Source organism: Otolemur garnettii, unplaced genomic scaffold (assembly GCF_000181295.1).
Source record: "Otolemur garnettii isolate 467f Iridium unplaced genomic scaffold, OtoGar3 scaffold00001, whole genome shotgun sequence".
NCBI lineage: Eukaryota > Metazoa > Chordata > Mammalia > Primates > Galagidae > Otolemur > Otolemur garnettii.
This window is the reverse complement of record NW_003852396.1, coordinates 16609672-16635367: the sequence shown is the minus strand read 5'-3', so window position 1 is coordinate 16635367 and position 25696 is coordinate 16609672. Positions and strand designations below refer to the sequence as shown.

General features: G+C 35.4%; 1 protein-coding gene across 4 annotated transcripts in view; it reads left to right on the top strand.

Moving 5' to 3' along the window:
- The window catches only part of EED (embryonic ectoderm development), a 35412-nt gene extending 11221 nt beyond the window's left edge, over positions 1 to 24191 (top strand). For 2 of the 4 annotated variants that reach the window (XM_023511692.1, XM_023511687.1), the window contains 9 exons: positions 1006 to 1071; positions 2529 to 2654; positions 3233 to 3314; positions 8521 to 8612; positions 10494 to 10627; positions 13105 to 13210; positions 21879 to 22037; positions 23344 to 23417; positions 23790 to 24131. In XM_023511692.1, the coding sequence (XP_023367460.1) occupies positions 1006 to 1071; positions 2529 to 2654; positions 3233 to 3314; positions 8521 to 8612; positions 10494 to 10627; positions 13105 to 13210; positions 21879 to 22037; positions 23344 to 23417; positions 23790 to 23916 (966 nt within the window). In that variant the 3' untranslated portion in view covers positions 23917 to 24131. Of the gene's footprint in view, positions 1 to 1005; positions 1072 to 2528; positions 2655 to 3232; positions 3315 to 8520; positions 8613 to 10493; positions 10628 to 13104; positions 13211 to 21878; positions 22038 to 23343; positions 23418 to 23789 lie in introns of all 4 variants that reach the window. The other 2 variants (XM_003780843.3, XM_023511690.1) reach the window with 2 other exon arrangements.
- The last annotated feature ends 1505 nt before the right edge of the window (positions 24192 to 25696 follow it).

Sequence of the window (25696 nt, the reverse complement as noted above, 5' to 3'; positions counted from 1 at the left end):
ATCTTATAAACCTAAGATTATACTTGGCTATAATAGTACCAGAATTGGTGTACTTTGTGCGTCATTATGCTTATTGCAACATTCCCAGCGTTTTAACAACAACAACAAATCCCTGTTCTCTTTTAAAGTGACATTAAAGGCTATTTCATAGTTTATTGAATTATAAAAAGTCTTACTTTTAGGTTTTCTTTAAAAAGAAAAGGAAGGGAAGCGCCTGTGGCTCAAAGGAGTAAGGCGTGGGCCTCATATGCCGGAGATGGTGGGTTCAAACCCAGCCCCAGCCAAAATCTCCAAAAAAAAGAGAGAAAGGAAAATGTAATTGTCTCCTAGGACATAACTTAGTTAGCAGTCATATAAAGAATATTTTAGAATATTTATGTAGAGATTATTTTATGAATTGATAAACTATGATTATAAGATCTTAGAGTTCTTTTATACTATTACAAAATATTAATAGGCTTTTGCTAAGGTGACTAAGGTATAAGAAAAATGGAGATTTGTAAAAGTTTCGCATTGCAAAATTTCAATTAGTGTGCATATTTTCAATTTTATAATATGTGACAAATGAAAAAGGCCACCATACATAGAAAGTTAATATTTAATTAGCTGTACCCATGAAAAATAATTCATTATTAGGCAGATTGTAGATTTGCTTATATGTAATTGCTCTAAAACTACCCAAAGACTTTTATTATGAATTTTAAGGATTATAAACTACAGTTACTTTGGGATGTTCCAACTTTATTCATTTTGAAGAGTTGGTGCAATTATATGGATGAAGTATAAATTTAAAATATTAGAAGTATTATTGCTACAATACTTAATATATTCTGGATATTATGTAAAACATTGGGCTTTTTAATGGCTTCCTTAAGCTTAAAGTAGCTTTTAAGGCAATAGTTTCTGTAGTATACTTAAGATATAGTTGTGAGTAAAATATGTTTAAAAGTAAAACAGAGTTTGTTTCTGTACTTGGTAAAACTTACTATATTTTGTTTTCATTAGGTTACCTTATATGAATGTCATTCACAAGGAGAAATCCGGTTGTTGCAATCTTATGTGGATGCTGATGTATCCTTTCCTGGGTTTTTATTATCTCTGGTCAAATATATTTATTTCCAATAAGTACACTAAAACTTTTCTAGATTAATTTCCTAAAGTTCTTGTCCTTTTTTAACTTTAACCAGTGCTATGTTTTCACGACCACTATCACCATCACCTAAGAGAATCCTGGTATCTAGTTTCTCTGATCCTTAGAAATTTATTGTGGGGTGTGTGTAAGTGAGTGGGTGCTGATGGCGGGAGATGGGAGCATTAGAAATCTAGTAGAATCTAGAAAATGTTAGTAGAGACTAACTAAAATAATCTAGTTTCTTTGACCTTTCCTAGAATTTATCATTTCAGCATAATTATAATGAGATAAACTTGAATTGATCAGAAGCTGTGACTGGCAGTCATTCCAAGTATTTGAATTAAGAAAGCTTGGGGGCCAGGGCAGGCACTGTGGCTCACATCTGTAATCCTATTAGTCTGGGAGGCCAATGTGGGTGGATTGCCTGAGACCAGCCTGAGCTAATTAAAAAAAATTAATAGCCAGGCATTATGGTGGGTGCCTATAGTTCCAGCTACTTGGGAGGCTGAGGCAAGAGGATTGTTTGAGCCCAAGAGTTTGAGGTTGCTGTGATCTGTGACACCATGGCACACTACTGAGGGTGACAAAGTGAGACTCTATCTCCAAAGAAAGAAAAGAAAGCTTAGGGGTAAAAATAAACACACAGCTGAGGAAATAAAACATTGTAAGTTTGAGTTCATTAAAAAAAGGAAAAATTTGAGCCTTAATGTACACAGATAGGATTTAATAAAAACATTAAATTAAAATTTTTAAAAAAGGAAAAATATGAAAAGCCAAGAGGTTAGAGCAGCTAAGGGTAGGTAGCAAGATACTTTTTCCAGATTCATTTGAAAACCTAGCAAACAAGACAAGGCAAAGATGTTCAGTCTTCTCTAGAAGAAAAATAGGAGCCCCCACAGAAAAAGGTGGTAAACTAATTATACAATTTGATTTAGATATTCAGATTCAGAAGTACCAGGATAGAGCAGAGGGCAGCTAACTACAGCCTGCAGGCTGGCCACCTGTTTTTGTAAATAAAGTTCTACTGGAACACGCTATGTCCGTTTGTTTATATATTGTCTGTGGCTGTTTGGCACTGTAAGGACAGAGTGGAATAGTTTTACAAACACTGAAATAGTAAACATAGTTGAGTGGAGGGACTGTGATTTTGTTTGATTTTTTGGTGGGAATTTTAGACCTAGTATTGCCATTGTATAAATTTGGTTGTATAGAGACAAATGAGAACTTTTTATGTTGAAAAATTTAGCAGTTCTTTGTAGGTTTCCTTCTCTTGTAATCATTTTAAAAAATTTTTTTTAATTTTTTCCTTCAGTCCAAGGACATACTGGGATGTCTGTTGTAATCATTGACACGCTTATATTTCAAAAATTACTTTTTCTTAACTGGTGTTTATTAGGCTGATGAAAACTTTTACACTTGTGCATGGACCTATGATAGCAATACAAGCCATCCTCTGCTAGCTGTAGCAGGATCCAGAGGCATAATTAGGATAATTAATCCTATAACGATGCAGTGTATAAAGGTGGGTTTTCTCACTAAATTATAGACCTGTTTCTTTTGAATACACATCTGTGAAAGCTTGTCATGTTACACTTTAATGCAATCAGTGGCTGTAAAATTTGGGATTTGATTTGTACTTTGCTTAATGCTTTCTTTTGAGATCTTTGTCACATTTGGGTAATGTAAAATAAAGGAAAATGTTAATAAAGTCAGAGTGAATTTATTTTCCAAGACACCCAAACTTGGGGGAGAAGCTGTAGAGTCAAGGGAACCTTGTGATGAACATAAAGGGGACACCTAGGAAGTTGATAGGAGGACAAGTCACTTTGGCTGTTTTTAACCCTGAGGATACTTTAGAATCACCTGAAGATCTTTTGAACTAGAGACTTGCCTGAGCCTTTGCTTATCCAATCAAATCAGAATAGCTGCAGTGGGGCTTAAGCATATTTTATTTCTTTTTATGTCAAGTTTGTTGGGTGATTTATGCAGCCAGGGTTGAGAGTTACTCCTTTAAGTGGAACTATTCATTCTCTTAAAGATTTATGAAACAATTTATTGATTTTGAGATGTGAAACTTGAAATGTTTTAAATTTATTGTAGCACTATGTTGGCCATGGGAATGCTATCAATGAGCTGAAATTCCATCCAAGAGATCCAAATCTTCTCTTGTCAGTAAGCAAAGGTAAGAGAAACAGATGTTTAGTCTATGAAAGTTGTCAGAATTAAATTGAATCCCTATTGTTAAGCAAACCCTGAAAAATAAAGTCAGGAAAAGCCATGAAGAGAAAGCTCTTATACTCACATGCCTGACAAGAAAAACTATCACAAAAGACTACAAAAACCATAACCTCACACAGAGGCCCTCATGACCTTACACAAAAAAATACTTCTGAATAGACATATGCCCAGTAACTTGCTTATGCAGCCTCAACTGGCATCACTCACGTTATTGATGTTTCTGGCCAAGGATAATTATTTCAAAACAATTATGTAATCCTCGGTTTTTTTCTTTGAAAACCTTGTTTGCTTTTACCTCTCCAAATTGCACGTAGTTGAGTATAGCATGCATATTCCAGTCGCAGTGCTTTATTCCCAAATAAATAATCTTTTCGAGAGCCTTCTGTTGTTTAGGTCAGCAAGTCCATTTTATTTGGGAATAATTTTTTTAAGGGACCAATAGTATTCTAAGGGAAAAAAGTAAAATTTTAAAAATAATTATTAACAGTAAATTCTAATAGAAAATCCCAGGCTACATTATTTCTAAAGCAAGAATTGGGGAAAAGGACCTTGAAATATGCTTAAGTCTTTTAACATCAGATCCAAGTAAAATAATTGGTGCTGAGGCTGAGGATTAAGTGTGGGTTGATGGGTTTTAGGTAGCATATCAAGAAAGTTATGAGATTTTTAGTTTTTAAGATGATTTTGCAAATAATTTTACTAATTACCATTACCCTGTCCAAATCCATGCTGCTTTTTTCTTTAAAAAAAAACTTTTATGAAGAATTCCCTATAGAATTTCTTAAAATTCTAAGTTCTCTAGCATAAGCCCTTTGGACTATTTCCCATAAAGAGAAAGCAAACATCTCATTGTTCTTTATGCTTTTGTGGTATTATATATAAATTTATTCTGGGTCTGGGTGGATTTCTTAGTCATTCTTAATTGTTTCTGCGCTATCTGAAATGTTAGGTTCTCCTACATTCTGTTCTTGATTGCCTTTTTTCTTTGCTTTTCTACTGTGTTAATGTAGTCAAGTGTATTTTCTTAGGCCTGTCAAACCTGTAACTTCCCCTGCAATCCACTCAAAGGATGTCCTTAAGAGAAGACTCTTACATGAAAATGTTTCATTGTCATTTTTCTTAACTACCAAGGCTTAAGTTCGTAAATCACCACTTCTAGGAAGAACTTAATACTTTTTATTATCTCCTTATAATAGTCATTGGGCTCAGATATTTCTTTACGAGTGAATAATAATCCCTCACTTGTTCTAAATATCACAACTTTTAACCCTGATCTTCTGTTGTCTCAGTAAGGGCATTTTTTTTTTTAATCAAACAACTTTTCAGCATGTATAAGAATTTTGCTACAGATGATACTATCAAGAAAGTAAAAAGAGAAGCTGCAAAGTAGGAGAAAAAATTAACAAATCATACATCTTACAGCTCAACCATTAAAAAGTGGACAGATGTTCTCAATAGACATTTCTCCAAAGAACATGATATAAATGGCCAGTGAGAACATGGCCAGAACACATGAGAAGATCATTCATGTCATTAATCATTAGGAAAGTATAAATCAAAACCGCAATGAGATACCATTTCACACCCACTTAGGATGGCTACTAATAAAAAAGTCAGGGCTGGGAGGCACCTGTGGCTCAAAGGAGTAGAGTGCTGGCCCCATATGCTGGAGGTGGCGGGTTCAAATCCAGACCTGGCCAAAAACCGCAAAAAAAAAAAAGTCAGAGCCAGGTGCAATGGCTCAGGCTTATAATCTCAGCATGTGGGGAGGCTAATGGGGGAAGAAGGCTTGAACTCACAAGTTGGAGACTAGCCTGAGTAAGAGTGAGACCCTGTCTCTACAAAAATTAGAAAAAATTAGCCGGTATAATGGTGCATGGCATATAGTCCCAGGAGGCTAAGGTAGGAAGGTTACTTGAACTTAGGAGTTTGAGGTTTGAGTGAGCTATGACGCTCTAGTCAGGACAACAGAGTGAGACTCTGTCTCAAAAAAAAAAAAGGTCAGGGCCAGGTGCAGTGGTTCACACCTAGAACACCCAATCCAGCACTTTGGGAGGTTAAGGGAGGAGGATTGCTTGAACCTAGAAGTTCAAGACCAGCCTGGACAACATAGTGACACCTCATCTCTACAAAAAAATTTTGAAAGTTAGCTGGCATTAAAGAAAGACTATCATGGCTCGACGCCTGTGGCTCGGGTGGCTAAGGCGCCAGCCATGTACACCCAAGGTGGCAGGTTTGAATCCAGCCAGGGCCCGCCAAACAACAATGACAGCTGCAACCAAAAAATAGCTGGGCGTTGTAGCGGGCGCCTGTGGTCCCAGCTACTTGGGAGGCTGAGGCAAGAGACTCACTTGAGCCCAGGAGTTGGAGGTTGCTGTGAGCTGTGATGCCACGGCACTCTACCCAGGGGGACAGCTTGAGGCTCTGTCTCAAAAAAAAAAAAAAAGAATATCATTCTATAAACTTGTATAAAATATATGTAGTTTTCATAATTTGGGCTTACTATAGAATCTTATAAATCTAATCAGTCTCCTCCAGTTAATGTGAGTGTGGTAAAGGCAAAAATTATCTTGTTTTGTGGCATAATGTGAAATTACTCATATCAAATCCCAAAGTATTTATTTTCTTACCTCAAAAGTTTATTTCCATCAGATTAGGATGTTATTTAAAATTATTTGTAAAAAAAAAAAAAAAAGAAAAAAATTATTTGAAGAAAATAAGATAAAATATTTTAAGATGACATAAATATTTACTTATCTTACTGTATCATTCTATTTTTGCTGGTGAAGAGAGGCTAAAAGTGAGCAGAGATTGAATTTGCAGCCTCAGGGCCATTTATAATCCCTTGGTAAGAGTGGGGCGCTCATGACCTAAACACCTCCCATTAGTCTGTACATCCCAGAACTTCTGCATTAGGGAGGAAGTTTCCAACACATAGATTTTGGGGGACACATTCAAATTATAGAATTCTTCCCCTGCTTCCCCAAATTCATGTCCTCACATACAAAATACATTCACTACGTCCAGTAAGTCCAAAAGACTTAATTTATTCTAGCATCAACTCAAATCCAAAGCCCAGGCTCTCATCTGTATTGGACTTGAGCGAGACTCCAGGTAGAATTCGTCCCCAGGCAAATTCTCCTCCAGTTCTGAGCCTATGAAATTAAATCATTTATCTACTTTTAAAATACAATGGTAGCATTAGGCATAGTATACACATTCCCATTCCAAAAGGAAGAAATAGGCAAGATGAACAGGTGACTAAATGATCCCAAGTAAGTTAGAATCCCCAAATCCAACAGCAAACATTAGACCTAAGGCATCAGAATAATTTTCTTGACTCCATGTCGTGTCTCCAGGGCATACTGGGGCAGGAGTTGGGGCCTAAAGACCTGGCAGCCTGCTCCATGGCTTTACTGGGTATAGCTCACACAACACCTTCCATGGGTTGGAGTCAGATGCCTGTAGCTCTTCAAGGCAGTTACATGCTGGTTGCTCTACAGTTCTGGGATCTGGGGGATCCCAAGACCTAGTGGAGCCCCCACAGCGCCACCACATTGCCCTAGTGGAGAACTCTACAGTGGCTCTGACCCCACAGTTTGGCTAAGTATTATCTAAGAGGGGACTCAGTCTGTGGTGGCTCTGGACTTGTGACAAGTTTCTGCCTGTGTCCTAGATTCCTAGATTGTTTTTGACATCCTTTAAAATCTAGGTAGAGGAAGCCATGCCTCCACAGCTTTGCATTCTGTGCACCTGCAGACTTAACACCTTGTGGATGCTGCTGAGATTTGTCCTTGCACCTTCTGAAGCTATGACCTAAACCCCCTTGAGCTACACTGGGAATAACCAAGAAACACTGAATAGACAGGGAGCAGAGTCTTGAGGTGCCTCTGGGAAGTGAATGTAGGGAGGACTTGGGCTTCTTTGGAAGCCTTGAGGTCCTAGCTTTCCCTCAGAATCTCTGAGCTTTGCCTCAGAAATCTCTGAAATGCTTTGGAAGTCTTTCTCCAGTTATACTGATGAATAGAACCTGGCTTCCTTTTATCCCTCTTAATACCCTTGGTATTCTCTCCCAAACACAATTTTTTGTTTGTGTGGCCAGGCTGAGAGTTGTCCGGATCTTTTGGCTCTGCTTCCCTTTAAATTACAAATTCCATAAACTTCTCTCCTTTCATTTTACAGTCTGCTGCCAAAAGAAGTGATACAACACTGAATCCTTTGATGCTTAGATATTTCTTCTTCCAGCCATCCTACTTCATTGCTCAGACACAGTGTGCTAAGTTCTTTACAACTGTGTAACAAGAATGACCTTAACTTCAGTTTCCAATACTCTTGTCATTTCCATCTGAGACTCATCAAAATGGTGTTTACTATCTTTAGTTTTATCAACATTTTGATCATGACCAATTAAGTAATCTGTAAGGTGATTTAGGCTCTCCTTGCAACTCTTGTTTTCTGAGTCCTCACTGGAATTGACCTCATTACTCCACTCATGGCAAAACAGGCTTTTTCTAGCTTGCTTTTCCAAATTCTTCCAGCTGTAATCCCATTACTAAGTTTCAAACTGCTTCCATATTTTCTGATATTTATAGCAACAATTCCAATTCTCAGTACCAATCTTAGTCTGTTTTATCCTGCCATAACAGAATACCACAGATTGGATAAATTGTAATGAACAAAAATTTACTGGGCTCACAGTTCTAAAGGCTGAGAAGTCCAAGAGCATGGCACCAGCGTCTGGTGAGGGCCAGGTGCTGCATTATTCCTGTAGTGGAAGGCCAACAGTGCAAGAGAAGGTGTGAGGGAGGAGATTGAATTTATAGCATTAAGCTTTTTTGTAACTGGTATCAGCTCATTCCTAAGGATGAAGCCCTGTGACCTTAACACTTTTAAGTTAGGGCCCTGTGTTACCTACGGGTTTAAGTTTTCAACACATGCTTTTTGTAGGACACAGTTCACCTAACCTAGTTAATTCTATATGTGATGTAAATATTTTAAGTTGCTATGTAATATAGATTCCATTTTTTAGGTTTTACTGTGCATAACTTAAGAAGTCCAAACTTCTGTAGACAGTTTTTCCTTAAGAAGATGTTGAAAGCTCGTAATAAATGAATAAAATTTCATCTGAATTTTTTGTATGCTTATACCAGATCATGCTTTACGATTATGGAATATCCAGACGGACACTCTGGTGGCAATATTTGGAGGCGTAGAAGGACACAGAGATGAAGTTCTGAGTGCTGTAAGTTGAATGCTTCAGGGCAGCATACGGAGCTCTGAGCAGTCCCCACGGAACTTCTTATGTGCACACGTGTGTTTGTTCCATATAGCCTGTTAGGCAGACATTTCATTTGGGTTTGACATACAAGATTTTAATCTTACCTATGAAGGAATAAAACAAGTCAAAGCTATTTTAATAACCTGAATGAGTGCTATAAACTTGTTCCTTTTCTCTTAGTCTAAAACCACTAAATTAATGTTTTACTATTTCTCAGTTGTTAAAGGAAAAAAATTAAACTACTAAGCCATTAACAAACTTTTAAAATCTTTTCTGTGAAGTTGAAACATAAATTACTCACTTTTAGGAAGTGATTTATTGTCACACTGAGTTTTACATAACTCGTTTTCAACTCTTCTCTTTGGGTGGAATGGTGTTATAAAAGACCAAGAGTTGGTTCAAATATGTCTTTATATTGATGTTTTATAATCCACTGATCTATTACAATATAAGTGTTTTTACTCAGGTTTCAGATTTTTACATTATTTTAGCTTTATTTGTTTCATGTAGATCTCACTTGATTCCTTTAGAAATTTTCCTATTTGCTTTTTAAATTTAACTGTGTAAAGGTGTGTATATTTTGAAGTGTGTAGCATATTAATTAGAGGCGCTAAAAATATTCCTATAGTTGGGACTTGTTTGTGTTTTTGAGAATCATACCTACCTTGGGATACCCTGTCAACTTAGGACTTTCTAAGAGTTGCAGTAGTGTTTTGTATCTGGCTATATGTGTGTAAAAGCCAAGTATACTGTCCTTTATGAAGAACTACAAATTAGAACAATTGATTCTTTAAGGATGTATCATTGCTGTTGACAGTGAGGTAATTAGAAGTAGTAGTGTACTTGTGAGTTCAAGAAACACACACCTGAAGTCTTTAGACTCTTATAAAACAGTATTCATAATTAACTGGAGGATTAGATTGACACATAATATCTAGGTTAATAAGGAAAACATCTTCCTTAAGAATTCTGTATTATCTGTTAGAATGAAACCAGGATCATTTCCGTGTAAAATAGAAGTTCCCTGCTAGAGGGATAGATGAGTGAGATTTTCTTTAACTCATATGCTTTACACTAAATTAAGTAGCATCTCTGGGCCTCAGTGTCCACCTGTAAAATAAGATTAATCTGTTAGGTGCCTATCAAAAATTAGTAAACAGCAAATGATGAAGTTGAAATCTGTTATTTTCTTTATATTAGACCTTTTAATGTATTTAAAAAGTGATATTTAAGGCCAGTGTAAATGTTTGAAATGTTTTGACTTAGAAGAACAGGTAACGTTACATTTCACGTATTAAAGGTTTGTGTATTTTCTTTGTTTGATCAGAATTGGACAGAATTGTGTATTTTCTTTGTTTGATCAGCATACAATGTCATCAAGTAATTATTCTGCCGTAGTGTTCGGTTTACCTTCACAATAAAGCAAGAGAAATGTTTAAATTGAATAGTTAAGACCAAATTCAAGTAATTTATTTTCTTGCCTTTTGTATTGTAAAAGCTCATACTCTGGTGTTGACAAACCAATTAAAACTGTAAATCTTCCTGTAGTCCCAGCTACGAGGGAGGCTGAGGCAAGAGAATCACTTGAGCCCAAGAGTTGGAGGTTACTGTGAGCTAAGACGCCACCAAGGGAGACAAAGTGAGACTCTGTCTCAGTAAAAATAAATAAATAAATAAATGAATAAATAAAACAAAACTGAATTATGGCCTATATGGGTAAAACCCAAAATGTAGTTAGTATTGTGGTTGAAAAGATAATTTTCACTATATCAGGTGAAAATTGTATAAATATAATTTGGGACTGTAATTTATATACTTAATTTAAAATTTTCATTTTACATACAGGATTATGATCTTTTGGGTGAAAAAATAATGTCCTGTGGTATGGATCACTCTCTTAAACTTTGGAGGATCAATTCAAAGAGAATGATGAATGCAATTAAGGAATCTTATGATTATAACCCAAATAAAACTAACAGGTAACAATTGTAGTATTCAAAACAATTTGTTATGTTGTACTGTTGAGTAATTTTAAATCACTTAAACTTACAGGATAGAGAAAGTAAAGGACACTTTAGAATAATGTTATATTAAGATTTATTAACAGTGTAAATTTTAATTCATGACAGTGTATCACAATTTTAAAAAATGGGGTTCTTAGCTGGGCGGCTCCTGTGGCTCAAAGGAGTAGGGCACCGGCCCCATATACCGGAGGTGGCGGGTTCAAACCCGGCCTTCGCCAAAAAGACTGTAAAAAAAAAAAAAAAAAAATTGGATTTCTTGGCTAGCACTTTGGGAGGCTAAGGCAGGAGAATTATTAGAGGCTAAGAGTTTTTCCATTCTTAGCAACAAAAGAATTTCTCTCACTCTTAGCACTGAGGCAGGAGGATCACTTGAGCTCAGGGGTTGGAAGTTGCTCTGAGTTATGATCATACCACTACCCTCCAGTTTGGGTGATAAAATAAGACTTTGTCTGAAAAAAGCAGGGAGGGGGTTCTGACCTCTAATTCATGATAACATTGATGCTTTGTATCTCACAAAAGGTTGAACCTATAGTTAAACTTCTGTGATGCACTTGAATTATGTTGATCAAAAAAGAAAAGAGTAAAAAAAAAATACTGTGCTTTGAACTTCTTTTGAAAATAATGTAATTAATGATTTTTAAAATTTTTTGCATCATACCAGTGGAAAATCATTGCTCTAAATGATGCTCACTTCATAATAAATGGAGCAAATTCAAATGTAGGAGCTTTGCTTTATGGTACTATGGGGTGGGGAATTTTTCAGTTTTCTTAATATATTTTTGAGGCTGGGTGCAGTGGCTCACACCTACAATCCTAGCATTCTGGGAGGCCAAGATGGGTGGATTACTTGACAGGAGTTGGAGACCAGCTCCAACTGAGAGGACCTGGAGGGTTAGAGAGCAGGACCCTGTCTCTTTATACTAAAAATAGAAAAATTAGCCAAGTGTTCTGGGAGGCACCTTTAGTCCCAGCTGTTTGGGAGGCTGATGCAAGAGGATTGCTCAAGCCCAAGAGTTTGAGGTTGCTGTGAGCTATAATGGCACTCAACCCGGGGTGACAGAGTGAGACTCTGTCTCAAAAAAAAAAAAAAAATATATATATATATATATATGTGTATGTTTTATAACATATGTATTTTTTTTGGAATTTATCTATTAGTACAGTAATTATCCTTTTAGAATCTTGTGAGATTATCATTAATACTTTCACTATAAACATCATATGTCTGCATATGTTATCTTTGTTGGCACTTTTGTTTTAGCAAAGAGCTAAATTCTCAAGCTAGATTATTATTAGACTGTTTAGTTAATTTCTAAGCATCAGTGAATGTGTAAGGGCACTAACATTCATCAGGCCTCAGTGGCCTTTAAGGATTATTACAACTTTCAGATTTCCCCGTTAAAACACCAGTGGCTAGTATAATGTTAAATTCATATATTTTAATTACTTTCTAGGTTTCTGGAATGAATACAAATTATATTTCACAATTTACAAAAAGTAACATTGAGTTGTGGTAGTCTTCTTGAGAGACTATTAACCATAGTTTATAATATTTACTTAGCTACAAAGCTATTAACTTAATTACAACAGATTTAGGAATTTATAGCAGATCATTAATAACATTTTAATGTTTCAATAAGCAAGATCCAATCCAAGAATTTGAATTAGAAAGATTGTTTGAGATGATGGGCCCCATGTACCTTTTACATGTGAGGGAAAAGGTAAAGAGAGAATGTGAATTTCTTAAGACAACTAATTTATGGCATATTATACTTCTACATTATTTCTGATTAAAAAGTGAATCACTAGATGAGACGTGTCAGGTGTACTATTAATCATTCCAAAATTAGTAGCTACTTGTTTTGTTGTCTTCTCACAAATATATTTAAGAAAAAAAATAGCGCCACATGGTGGTTTCCCAAATACAAAAATTTGAAAAATTCCTAACTAATAACTGAAATTCATGCAAGGTGTCATTTTCAGAAATTAATACTCAAGGCAGGACTCTCACCTAAACTTAGCTTTAGCAGATTTCAGAATAATGTTTCATTGTTCCTACAAAGATGACTATCTTTTGCTTCATATACCGTTAATGCTGAATTTCACAGGACTAAATAAGTAGCTTAGTATATTTTCTATGAGAAACTTAATCCCCACAGTCAGGTCTTTATCTTTGGTTAGGATAGCCAGTATTACAGTGTTTAATTTGGGGCTAGATATATAGTTAAAGGCAGGAGCTGCAATAAATAAAAGTGAAATGTGACTTCAGCTCTCAATAAACAAGTAAGAAGGTATTCAGTTATATAGGTACACAGAGGAATTAATAGTCATACATTTTATTTTTCAAAGTTTTATAAGTCCAAAAATGAAAAAGAGTGTGATTCTACGGTAATTTTTTCTTTTAACTTTTTACATTTCCATTCTTCCTTCAGGCCATTTATTTCTCAGAAAATCCATTTTCCTGATTTTTCTACCAGAGACATACATAGGAATTATGTTGATTGTGTGCGATGGTTAGGCGATTTGATACTTTCTAAGGTATGGTAACTGCAGTTAAGCTATACTTCCATTGTTTCTGTGTGTTTGTGTGTGTGTTGGAACTTTGCAGGGAACTTTTTATGTAGTTTCCTAAATTGATGGCAGATAGGAAATTGCCCTTTGTTTTTAAGTCTCGTTTTAATATATTTAGAAACTTGTTTTAGGGATAAAACATCCTAGTGAATTAAAATTCCTTGTCTCCAGTAAGAGGAGAAATGTAGCTTCCGGTGTGATAAGTGTCTCTGATATTTGATTTTACTACAAGATAACCAGCATCTCAAGCCAGTAGTTTGTTTTATGTGTTTGTTAGTATTTCAGTAAAATTTTTACAAAATCAGGTGCCTGGAGTTGGCTCAGGAACTATAGTTTGCCAACCTCTGCTTTAGTGGATTGATACAGATGCTTCTCAGCATGTGATGGGATTATATCCTGATAAGCCCATCGTAAATTGAAAATATCATAAGAGGAAAATGCATTTAATACACCTAACTTACCAAACATCATAACTTAGTCTAGCCTACCTTAAACATGCTCAGAACACTTCCTACAATTGGGCAAAATCATCTAACACAAAGCCTATATGTAGTATTATAATAAAGTGTTCAAAATCTCGTGTATTGCATATGGCTAGCTCAAGAAAAGATCAAAATTCAAAATTTGAGTATGTCAAAATGATGATGGTTTCATACCATCATAAAGTAAAAAAATCATAAACCATTGTAAGTCAGGAAACATTTGTGTGTGTGTGTGTGTATTTTTTTTTTTTTTAGCTGATAATTTAGAGAAGTTATTTGTGATGTTATACAAACATTTAAGATTGTCAAATTTGGAGAAATTGCTATCCAGTTTCTTTTCTTGATGTGGATTTCAGGCCACTTCTCATTTTCTTGAGCAGAACCTGATTTATTTTTTTCTTTGCCTTATTTATTGTCTATAGTTTTCTTGTTTGTTTTTTTCCTTAGAAATAATTAGATTCACAGGAAGTTGCAAAGATAGTTCTGAGGAATGTCATTTGACTTACCCAATTTTCCCCAATGGTTACATCTTGTGTAACTATAATGCAGTATCAAATCTAGGAGATTGACACTGGTACAATGTGTATGTATAGTTTAATGAAGGTTGTCGTGTGAATTTTGTCGTTTCAAAACTGTCGGTCCTTTTAAGATTTTTTTTCACTCAGTTCAATGCCCTTGAGATCTATCCAAGTTGTTGCCTGTATGAGTAGTTCTCTTTTATTGCTGAGTAGCATTCCATGGTATGGATATACCACAGTTTATTTAACCATCTATTATAGGACATTTTGGCTGTTTCCAGTTGGGGCTATTACAAATAAAGCTGGTAATTAATAGCTGTGTACAGGTTTTTGTGTGGACTTAAAATTTCATTTCTCTGGGTTAATGCCTAGGAGGGCAATTGCTGGGACATGGTTAAGTTTGTTTAGTTTTTTTAAGAAACTGCCAAACTATTTTCCAGAGTGGCCGTGCCATTTTACATTCCCACCAGCAATGTATGAGAGATCCAGTGTCTCCGAATCTTCGCCAGCATTTGGTATTGTCATTATTTTTTATTTTAGCTGTTCTGATAGGTGTGTAGTGATATCTCATCGTGGTCTTAATTTGCATTTCCTGATGGCTAGTGATGTTGAACATCTTTTTCATGTGCTTATTTACCATTCATATATCCTTTTTGGTGATGTCTCTTTGTATCTTTTGCTCATTTCTCATTGGATTGGTTTTGTTGTATTTTGTTTTTTTACTTTTGAGTTTTGAGAATTCCAAATATATGCTAAACATGAATTCTATGTCAGATATGTAGTCTGCAAGTATTTTCTTTCATTCTGTAGCTTGTATTTCATCTTCTTACTAGGGTCTTTCACAGAGCAGATGTTTTAAATTTTTATGAAATTCAAATTACTGGTGTTTTAAAAACATTTTGTAGATCATGTTTTTGATGTTGTATCTAAGGACTCTTCACCAAGCCCTAGACCTGAAACATATATCCTGTGGCTTCTTGTAAAAGTTTTATACAGCTATGTTTTACATTAAATGGATGTTCCATTTTGAGTTGATTTTTTTTTTTTATAAGGTATAAGGTTTAGTTGAAGCTCATTTTTGCCCCCTGTGGATATTCAGTTGCTCCAGCAGGATTTGTTGAAAGATTATCCTTCCTCCATTGAATTTCTTTAGCACCTTTGTCAAAAATTGTTTGACCATACTTATGTGGGACTGTTTCTGGTTTTTCTGTTCTGTTACATTGATCTATATGTCTTTCTTTCCACTAGTATTATGTATATGGTCTTCACTGTATTACTTCTATAATAAGTCTTGGAATCAGATTTCTCCCATTGTATTTTTTTTCCCAAATTGTTTTAGCTATTCTAGTTTCTTTTCCTTTCCATAGAAACTTTAGAATAATCTTGTCTATATTTACAAAATATCTTGCTGGGCTTTTTTTGCAGGGAGGGAGATTTTGGTTGGAATTATGTTAAAACTATATATAATTTTGAGAAGAAATGATATCTTCATACCAAGTTTCCTAATCCATGGTTATAATATGATTCTTGTATTTAGATCTTTGATTTTTATCATCAGCAGTTTGTAGTTTTAGCATATAAATCTTGTTTAAACTTTGTTAGATTTATACCTAAATTTTTTTTTGAACAATTGTAAATGGTATTTTATATTTAAAATTTCCATTTTTTGTTCACAGCTAGTATATAGAAACAATGGATGATTTTTCCTTATTGATTTTGAATCCTCTGACTGAACTAAACTACTTATTCTGGGAGATATTTTTGTAAAAGACTTGGCAGTTTTCTGTATCGATCATCATGTCATTCACAAGTAGGGATACTTTTGTTTCTGTCTGACATGTATGGCTTTTCTTTTCTTTTGTTCCCTTATTGCACTGGTGAACTTTCAGTCCTACCTTGAATAGCAGAGTTAAGGACATTCTTGATTTGTCTGTCTTTCAACATTAAGTAGGTTAGCTATATGTTTTTTATAGATATTCTCTATCAAGTTGGAACAGTCCTGTCTCTTAAATTTTCGCAAGATTTTTCACAAATACGTGTTATTTTGTCAAATGCTTTTTCTTGTCATTTGGTACGATCATAATTTTTTCTTTATCTTGTTAAATAGTGGATTAAATTGATTGGTTTATGAATATGATCTAGCTTTGTAACCCTGAAATAAACTACTTGCTCATGCCACATAATACTTTTTATGTGTTGAGTTGTGGTTGGTAATACTTTGTTAAGGATTTTTGTGTCTGTATTTATTGTTCTGGATTTTTTTTTTTTTTTTTTACTATTTTTTTGTCTGGTAACTGGGACTACAGATGCCTGCCACAATGCCCAGCTAATTTTTTAAAATATTTTTAAGTAGAAATGGGGTCTTGCTTTGCTCAGGCTGATCTTGAACTCCTGATCTCAAATCTTGCAGTCTTCCTACATTGGCCTCCCAGAGTGCTAGGATTACTGGCATAAGCTGCTTTGCCCAACAGGGCTTCTAAATAGTTTTGAGAGGGATTTTTCAAAAATATGAATTCAATTTCCTTAATAGCTATGGGGCTATGCAAATTAATCATGTTGTGTGAGTCACAGTTTGTGCTGTTTAAAGAACTGGTCCATTCCATGTAGGGTAAAATTTACATGTACAGAATTGTAGTATTCTCTTATTAGCCTTTTGGTATCTCCTGAGTCTCTAGTGATAACCCCTATTACATTGCCAAAATTGGTTTGCATCTGTTTTTTTGTTAGTCTTGTAGAGAGTTGTCAATTTTATTGATCTTGTTTCAGTTTTTCCTGTTTTGAATATTACTCATACCTTCTTGTTTGCTAGGGGTTTATTTTGCTCAGCTTTTACTAGTTTCTTAAGGTGGAAGTTTAGGTTGTTAAATCAGTTCTTTTAACTTTTTTGAGAATTTGTTTTATGGCTCTATTTTAGATATGGTCCACAGGAACTTGAAAATAATGTGTTTTCTGTTGAGTGGAGTGTTCACTAAGTGTTTTTATTAGATACTGTTGTTTGATGGTTTTACTGAATGCCATATCCCTGTTGATTTTTTTTCTTATGTGTGTATACTGTTTTATTATCAGTTACTGAGAGGCAGGTGTCGAAACCTTCAGCTGCAATTGTGGATTTTTCTTTTTCTTTTCAGTTCTATCACACTTTACAGTTCATTTGTATGGTGCATTGACATTTAGTATTGCTTTGTCTTGGGGACGTGTCCCTCTTATCATTATGTGATCTTTTTTGAACTTTCATTTTTATATATACATATATATTTTTATATATAAATATGCATATTTTGGAGATAGTGTCTCTTTTGCCCAAGCAGGAGTGAAGTGGCTTCATCACAGCTCACAACAACCTCAAACTCCTACACTCAAGTGATTTTCCTACCTCAACCTCCCAAGTAACTGGGACTACAAGCACCCACCACAATGCTCAGCTAGTTTTTCTATTTTTGGTAGAGACTGGGGGTGGGGGGGTGTGTCTCATTCTTGCTCAGGCTGGTCTCAAACTCATGAGCTACCTTAACCTGGCCCTGAACCATTTGTTTATAATCTGTGTATATTGTTATATTTTAGTAAGTTTGGCATACAGTTGGATCATTATTTTTTAATCCACTCTGCTATCTTTTAGTTGGTTTGTTTAGACCATTTCTATTTAAACCTTTAACATCAGTTTATTGCTTTAAATCTGCCACTTTTCTTTTTTATTTCTCTTTTCCCCCTAAACCTCCTATAGGTTTACATGAATACTTTTTAGAGTTCCATTTTCATTTATCTATTTTATAGATCTATAATATTTTGAGTGTTTTGTCTATATGTAACTTATCACAGTCTACTACATATTATCATTTTACCAGTTTGAGTAAAGTTTAGAACCCTTCCCTCCCTTTACAACACTTTATAATGTAATTATCTTGAATATTTATTTTACATTTGGTAAGCACATCAGATCGTATTATAAGTTGTGAGCTTCAACCATCAAATATAATTTGGAAAACTCAAAAGGAAAAGCAGAGTATTGCCTTATTCATTTTGCTTTTTCTGTTTTTCTTTTTCTTACTGGTAATTCCAAGACTTCTTATTTCCTTTGTTTAGAAAATTTCCTGTAGCCATTCATTCTTTTAGGGTAGGTCTTTTGTTGACAAATTCTTAATGTTTTTCTTTGTCTGAGAAACAGCCTCATTTCTGCTTCATCCCTGAAGGATATTTACTAAATTCTTCCTTCACAGTTCTCTTTCAACACTTGAAAAATATGCTCTCTCTCTGGCTGCCATAATTTTAGATGAGAAATCTGCTATCATTAGAATTATTTTTCCCCTGTAGTTTAAGTGTTCTTTCTGTCTTAGCACTTTTAGGGTTTATTTCTTTGCTTTTAGTTTTCAGATTCAGCATATTTAATTTGAGGTTTTGAGTATGATATGATTTGATGTGTATTTCTTTGGGTTTATCTAACCATTGTGATTCTATAAATGGGTTTATGTTTGGGGGACATAATTTGTTCCAGATTTGGAAAGTTTTCAGTCATTATTTGAATTCTTTATCAGCCCAACTCTTTTCCCTCATTCTGGGACTGTGATAAGTAAATAATGTTAGATTTTTTGTTTGGTCCCTGAAACTTAATCTTTTTTTTTTTTTCTTTTAAGTCTTCTTTTGTTTGTTTGTTTTTGTTTGTTTAGATTGGGTTATTTCTATTCTATGACTTTAGATTTACTGACTCTTTACTCTCTCCTCTTGGTTTTGAGCCCATCAATTGAGTTTTTTATTTTGGTTAAAATAATATTTTTCAGTTCTAAGATTTCCATTTGATTTTTCATATCTTTTCTTTGCTGAGGATAGTTTTTTCTTTAAGTGTGTTTGTGTTCATCAGTGCTGTCTTAAATCCACGTCAGATAGTTCTGACATCCGTGTTATCTCAGTTTGGCATCTGTTGAGTATCTTTTTAAAGTTGAGATTTTCTGATGTTTGGTTTGATGAGTGATCTTTGATTGAAACCTGGATATTTTGGATACTATGAAACTCTAATCTTATTTAGATCTTCTCTTACATTAGGCTTTCTCTGATAACTTTTTCAGAAAGCTGGGGAAATGGGGAGCATTGCCTTGTGATTGCCATGTGGGGGTGAAGTCCAGGTTCCGCCTGGTTGGTTTTGATGCCTCATTACTGCTGGGTGGGGTTGAGAGCTTTCCACAGGTCTCAGCTGACACCACCCTGGCTAGGAGGGATCAGGATGCCTAATTACTGGCTCCCTTAGTGGTAGCCTTACTGCTGAGTGGTTAAGAACATCCTAACTGTACTGGTCCTTCTGATACCGCCCCAACCAGAGTGGGGGAAAGGGTGGTAGGCACTTGAAGTGCTTAGGTACAACCGGAGAATGGTTTTTGACTGGGCTTTGTGGTTCAGGTGAAGATGGATCCACAGATTTTTCTGTATTTTTTTTTCCTGCGTTGTTCTGCTGGAGTAGAGTATTTGTTTTCTGAAAAGTTTATGTCTTATTTAGGCTGCTGCTCTACTGGTCCTTTGGCTGGAAAGAGCAGTCTTTGTAGAAGCTTGGTTTTTATTTTTTTGTCTTCCCACATTAGTGTTTCTGAGTTGCTGTCTTCTCTAGCATCCGATCTGGGATACATAGTGCAAAAGAAAACTCAGAGTACTCAATACTCAGTGCCATGCACATGTCGTTCATTTCCCAAGATGCCCAAGTTTGTCTGCCTTTCAGAGTCTTTTGTTTGCTTTATATACCATAGATACTCAGATGTTTAATCTGAACTTGGTGGAAAAATTACATCTGCTCCATCATTTTTCTAGTAGAAGTAGAAAGTCTTTTACTCTCTACTTCTTTTTAAAATTTCTTTCTTAGAACTTAAATCAGTCCTCAGGAAAGAATTTCTGAATTTTAGGTGGGAGGCTGAACCAAAATATATTGGTGGTCTCAAATCTGGCTCTGCATCAGTCACCAGGAAAACATTGGAAAAATAGATTCCTAGACCTCACCTTCAGAGATTCTGAATTTGCCACAAGGTCCTGCGAATTTGTAATTTCGTAAACCTCTCTAGATGAATTTGAAGTGCAGCCATCCTCCAGCTCTGGCAACTTCTTTTTACCTCCCATGCTTTAGTTTCCCATGACAGAGCTCTAGTAATTAAGAATTCCTTGCCAGTACAGTCAGTAAGCAGCACTTGAAGAGCTATTTTACATTTCTTTTGCCTTGCGCTTACTTTTAGAGTTTCTGGTTGGGGGGGGGCGCTAACATGAAAGTCTTTTGGAAAACTACACAGGCTTTTTGTTCCATTCATGCACTTAGTCAAGAGTTCCTAAACTAAGTGGTTTCTAAGGTACTTTACAGTTAAAAACTCACATATACAGACATCATATAGCACTAGGATTCCAAAAGTCTAAAAAAATGGAGAAGAAAAAGAATGTATTGTTTCCTCCCTAATCGTCCAGTGGCCCTGTTGTTAAACTTTGTAAATGGCAGTGAATCCCACAGGACGACCACCTGTGACTGTGTAGGCCGTCCTGTAAAACTCTAGCGAGCATTGCTCACTCACACTAGGTTTCTCAATCTTGGTGCTTTTAAGGTTGGGCCAGATAATTCTTTTTTGTGGATGGTATCATAAGATGTTTAGTTGCATTCTGGTCTCTTCTCACTAGAGCCCAGACACATTGGCATATATCCCTTGTTGGACAGACTACTGACCTAGACGATAATATGTGGGTTATTACAAAAGTTTTGAGATACACAAAAATCACGAAACGTAAAACCATTGAACAGAAACAAATGAAGCCCTCCCAGCCGAGCTCCCACCGATAAGCCAAGCAAGTTGAAACTTGTACGGGTGAATCAGAAAGGATGCTATTCACTGTGTTTCTTAGAAGTAAAATAATGGACCGTAACACAGGTTGTCTCAAAACTTTGATAGTGACCTCTGTATGATTAGTGCACACAGTTTTACAGTTTTTCTTACTCTTTAATGCTTAAGTGTGTGGACAAAGATTTGATGTCATAATATAAGAAAAATATAACTTTGCAGCCTATTTCAATCCCATTCCCTTATCGATGTCTAAATGTTAAACCACTGCTTTTCCATTGCCCTATTAATACTCAGTTCTAAGGCCCTTGCTGTGAGTTTATCAACATGTAGTGAGTTCCTACTACCTGGCACAACACGGTGGATGAAGGATTAATAGTTAACAAACAAGGTAAAGGGGACCTCCTGTGGTTAGAAGTGAAATGAGAAATTGAATAGAGAAAGATGAAACTAGTCAAGTAATAAGGGCTTACAAAGAGCTGTGTATTGTAGTATTATGTGTTTGTAATTGTACCTCCGCTATAAAACAGAGTCTCTGGTGTCAGAGTGTGTAGAGCTGAACTTGGTTTGATTTGGAAGAGAAATTGTGACTTCCAAAGTAAACGTTCCAGACAGTGTGATTCTTTTGTATTGTCTAAATTCTGTTGATATTCAGATTTTTTTGTTCTGAAGTATAGACAATGACTCTAAATACAAATGACTATGCATTAGTGTGCTTGGTAGATGGATTAACCAGATTCTAAGAGCTGTTGGTTCTAAAACCATAGTAGAGAAAAGCCTTACTTTTAACATTTAAAATTCAGTTCTACAATTCACATTTCTTTTTCTCATTTTTCTTTTTTAGTCTTGTGAAAATGCCATTGTGTGCTGGAAACCTGGTAAAATGGAAGATGATATAGATAAAATTAAACCCAGTGAGTCTAATGTGACTATTCTTGGGCGATTTGATTATAGCCAGTGTGACATTTGGTACATGAGGTTTTCTATGGATTTCTGGCAAAAGGTATCAACATATTTTGACATTTTGAAATGATTTATTTATGCAAAGCCAGTGCAATTCTAGTGTTTTCTGTTGTAACCATGTTATTTTTCCTTTAGGATCTACTTTAATGTTTTGTGTTGATTATTTTGCCCTTTGGTATTCCTCAGTCAACTTTCGTGGCTCTGCACACCATTTGCAGCGCTTATTAAGTGAAATTGGTAGTTAGATGTCAGTGATGGAAATTAGGTGTTTGTGTTCCATAACATAAACATTAACATAACATTACTAAGATTCAGCGTTTTAGTAATTAGAGTGTTAATCTTATGTAACTTTCCCCTAGAATAACGTAGATAAAAATTATGATGGAAGACAGACAAAATACTAGTTATTTAATATTTTAAAGAAATCTATTGGATTTTTGTAGAAGCAAATTACCTGGGTATTTATTTCTATAAGAAAGCTTTGGAAGAGCTTTCTATAGCTTTTGGCATAACTCCTGAAGGCAGAAGAAAAAGTGAGTATTATGCCAACAGTGTAAATTATAAAGTCCTTCATTAATTTGCAAAGTGCCTTCTTTTTTGCTCAAGGTACTGTCGTATTAGTTGGTCTTATTCCTATTCACAAATCATGAATATAAGATACAAGGACATTGTCAAGAACACAAGCAAAGGCTAGAGCTGAGAACTTTTAAAATAAGATATTTTACAAGGCTGGGTGTGCTGGCTCATGCCTGTAATCCTAGCACTTGGGAGGCTGAGGTGGGTGGATTGCCTGAGCTCATGGGTTTGACTGCATCTCTAAAAATAGGTGGGCATTATGGCAGGCGCCTGTAGTCCTGGCTACTTGGGAGGCTGAGGGTTGAGAATTGCTTGAGCCCAAGAGTTTGAGGTTGCTGTGAGCTATGATGCCATGGCACTCTACTGAGGGCAACAAAAGTGAGACTGTATCTCAGAAAAAAAGGAAAAAGATACCTTTCTGGACACGGTGGCTCACACATGTAATTCTAGCAGTCTGGGAGGCTGAGGAGGATAAATTACTTGAGCTCAGGAATTTGAGACCAGCTTGAGCAAAAGAGTTGAGACCTTGTCTCTAAAAATAGCCAGGCATTGTGGTGGGTACCTGTAGTCTCAGCTACTTGCAAGGCTGAGGCAAGGAGTGCTTGAGCCCAAGAATTTGAGGTTGCTGTGAGCTGTGATTCCATGGTACTCTACCAAGGGTGATTAAGTAAAATTCTGTCTCCAAAAAAAAAAAAAAAAAAGATATAATAGGATTGCTTAGACGTTGGTGATTTTATTAATTTGATGTTTTAAAAAATATGTTTTTACAGATGCTTGCATTGGGCAATCAAGTTGGCAAACTTTATGTTTGGGATTTAGAAGTAGAAGATCCTCATAAAGCCAAGTAAGTATTTTGAAATTTCTGTTCAAAATTTCTGCCTTTTTCTCAAATTTTATGCTAATACAGAGAAAATAATTGATATTTGCAAGGCCATGTTTAAGTCATTTTAACATTTACTAGTCTCAGTTAAAGTACTTCTGTTTTATTCCAGTGATGATTGTTTTTCATGAGTACCTCTGTGACAAATTATTTCTTTTTTATTTAAATTATGGGGTACTTCTTGAACTTAAAGTATGCCCAAATTTTATAAAATTTGGCCCTGAGCTCTTAGTGAAGTATATTCTATTTTATATGCTCATTTTCTAATCATTGTTTTAAGGTAGATACTGACATTATCTATGGTATTTAACTTAATCTGTTATGTTTTTTTCCTAGATGTACAACACTGACTCATCATAAATGTGGTGCTGCTATTCGACAAACCAGTTTTAGCAGGGATAGCAGCATTCTTATAGCTGTTTGTGATGATGCCAGTATTTGGCGCTGGGATCGACTTCGATAAAATATTTTTGCTTAATCAAAATTTCAGTGTGTTGTCTGTGTAAAATAGAATTAATGTCATCTTGCTAGTAAGGGCACATAGAGCATTTAGAGTTGTCTTTCAGCATTCAATCAGGCTGAGCTGAATGTAGTGATGTTTACATTGTTTACATTCTTTGTACTGTCTTCCTGCTCAGACTCTACTGCTTTTAATAAAAATTTATTTTTGTAAAGTTGTGTGTTATTTTATTGTTGTGATGGAAAAAGTTTAAAGTAATAAAATTATACCTTATCTTTCTGTAGTAGTCATTTTTTGTAGTTAACTAGAGAAAGCTATATAATATAGAGATTAATTGTAAGCGATGGAACTAAACTGAATTTAGATCTTGAGTCTGCCACTATGTGACCCTGGATAAGTCACTCATTGCCTGTTTCCTTGTGTGTGAAACAGGAATAACGATAACTTGCTTCAGGGTTATTGAGAGGATCAAAAGATTTAATACATAGGAGATGATTAGAATAGTATTTGACACATAATGAGCCCTAAATATATTTTGTTTAAAATTATGGAACTTTTACTTCCAATGTTTTTACATTTTTAAGTTATTTTTTCTATAATAGTTTTATATGTAATATTTAAAATTCTACAGAGTTAGGACTTACAATGTTTTAGGCTTTTTTTTTTTTTAACAGTTTAAAAAACTTCACCAGTATATTTGCAACTAGGCCATTAGGGGAAATATTATCGTTAGAGCAGAGAGGGCGTAGGAACTTAAATGTACTGGGTTGAATAATAAAGGAGGAGTGTGTTCATTTAGTGAGCTGTCCCCTTTTCTAGAAAGATGTTACTGGTAGTGAGGTAAATAAGTTGAGATCATAGGATTGGGAATAGTTATTTTGTCTCACACACGGCTGCGTTGTGTTTCTTGTCGGGGTTAATCTGAAGCAGAGGGAGTGAAGACAGCCTGAGTGGTCATAAAGCTAAGGTAAAATGAGGTAAGCCAGGGTGAAATACTGAAACACTGAATTTTATTGCGTTTTTAAAGAAATTCATGAGCCTCGTTTCTATGTGTATTTTTAAAATTTGGTTTTGATATTTATATACTGGAGCTTGCTCTAAAAGGTTTCTTCCCTGAAAATAGTATAATACTTAACTGTAAACAGGAAAATCTTCCATTAACCATCTTGGTCTGGTGGGCCCTTCTATTTTATTTATTTATTTATTCATTCATTCATCCATTTATTTAGACTTAAGTCTCACTCTGTCACCCTGGATAGAGTGCTGTGGCATCATCATAGCTCATAGCAACCTCAAACTCTTGGGCTCAAAAGACTCTTGCTTCGGTCTTTCAAGTAGCTAGACTACAGGCACGTGCCCCAGTGCCCAAGTAGTTTTTAGCAGAGAAGCGGGGAGGGGCTCACTCTTGCTCAGGCTAATCTCAAATTCCTGAGCTCAAGCAATACATTCATCTTGGCCTCCCAGAGTGCTAGGATTACAGGTGTAAGCCACTGTGCCTGGCCCCTTAAATTTTTTTTTTTAATTAATAATTAGAAATTTTAATAGGAACTTAAACAGCAAGCCTTTCTAGAAAGTAAATTCTGACTCACATCATAAAAGATAAGGAATAATGTTACATCCTTTAAGCAAAATGAGGTTGCCCATTCCTTGTTGCAAATTACTGCAAGATGAAATTCTTCGTGTTTCGGCTCGGCACCTGTGGCTCAAGTGTGTACACCCAAGGTGGTGGGTTCGTATCCAGCTGGGCCCACCAAACAGTGATGGCTGCAACCAAAGAATAGCC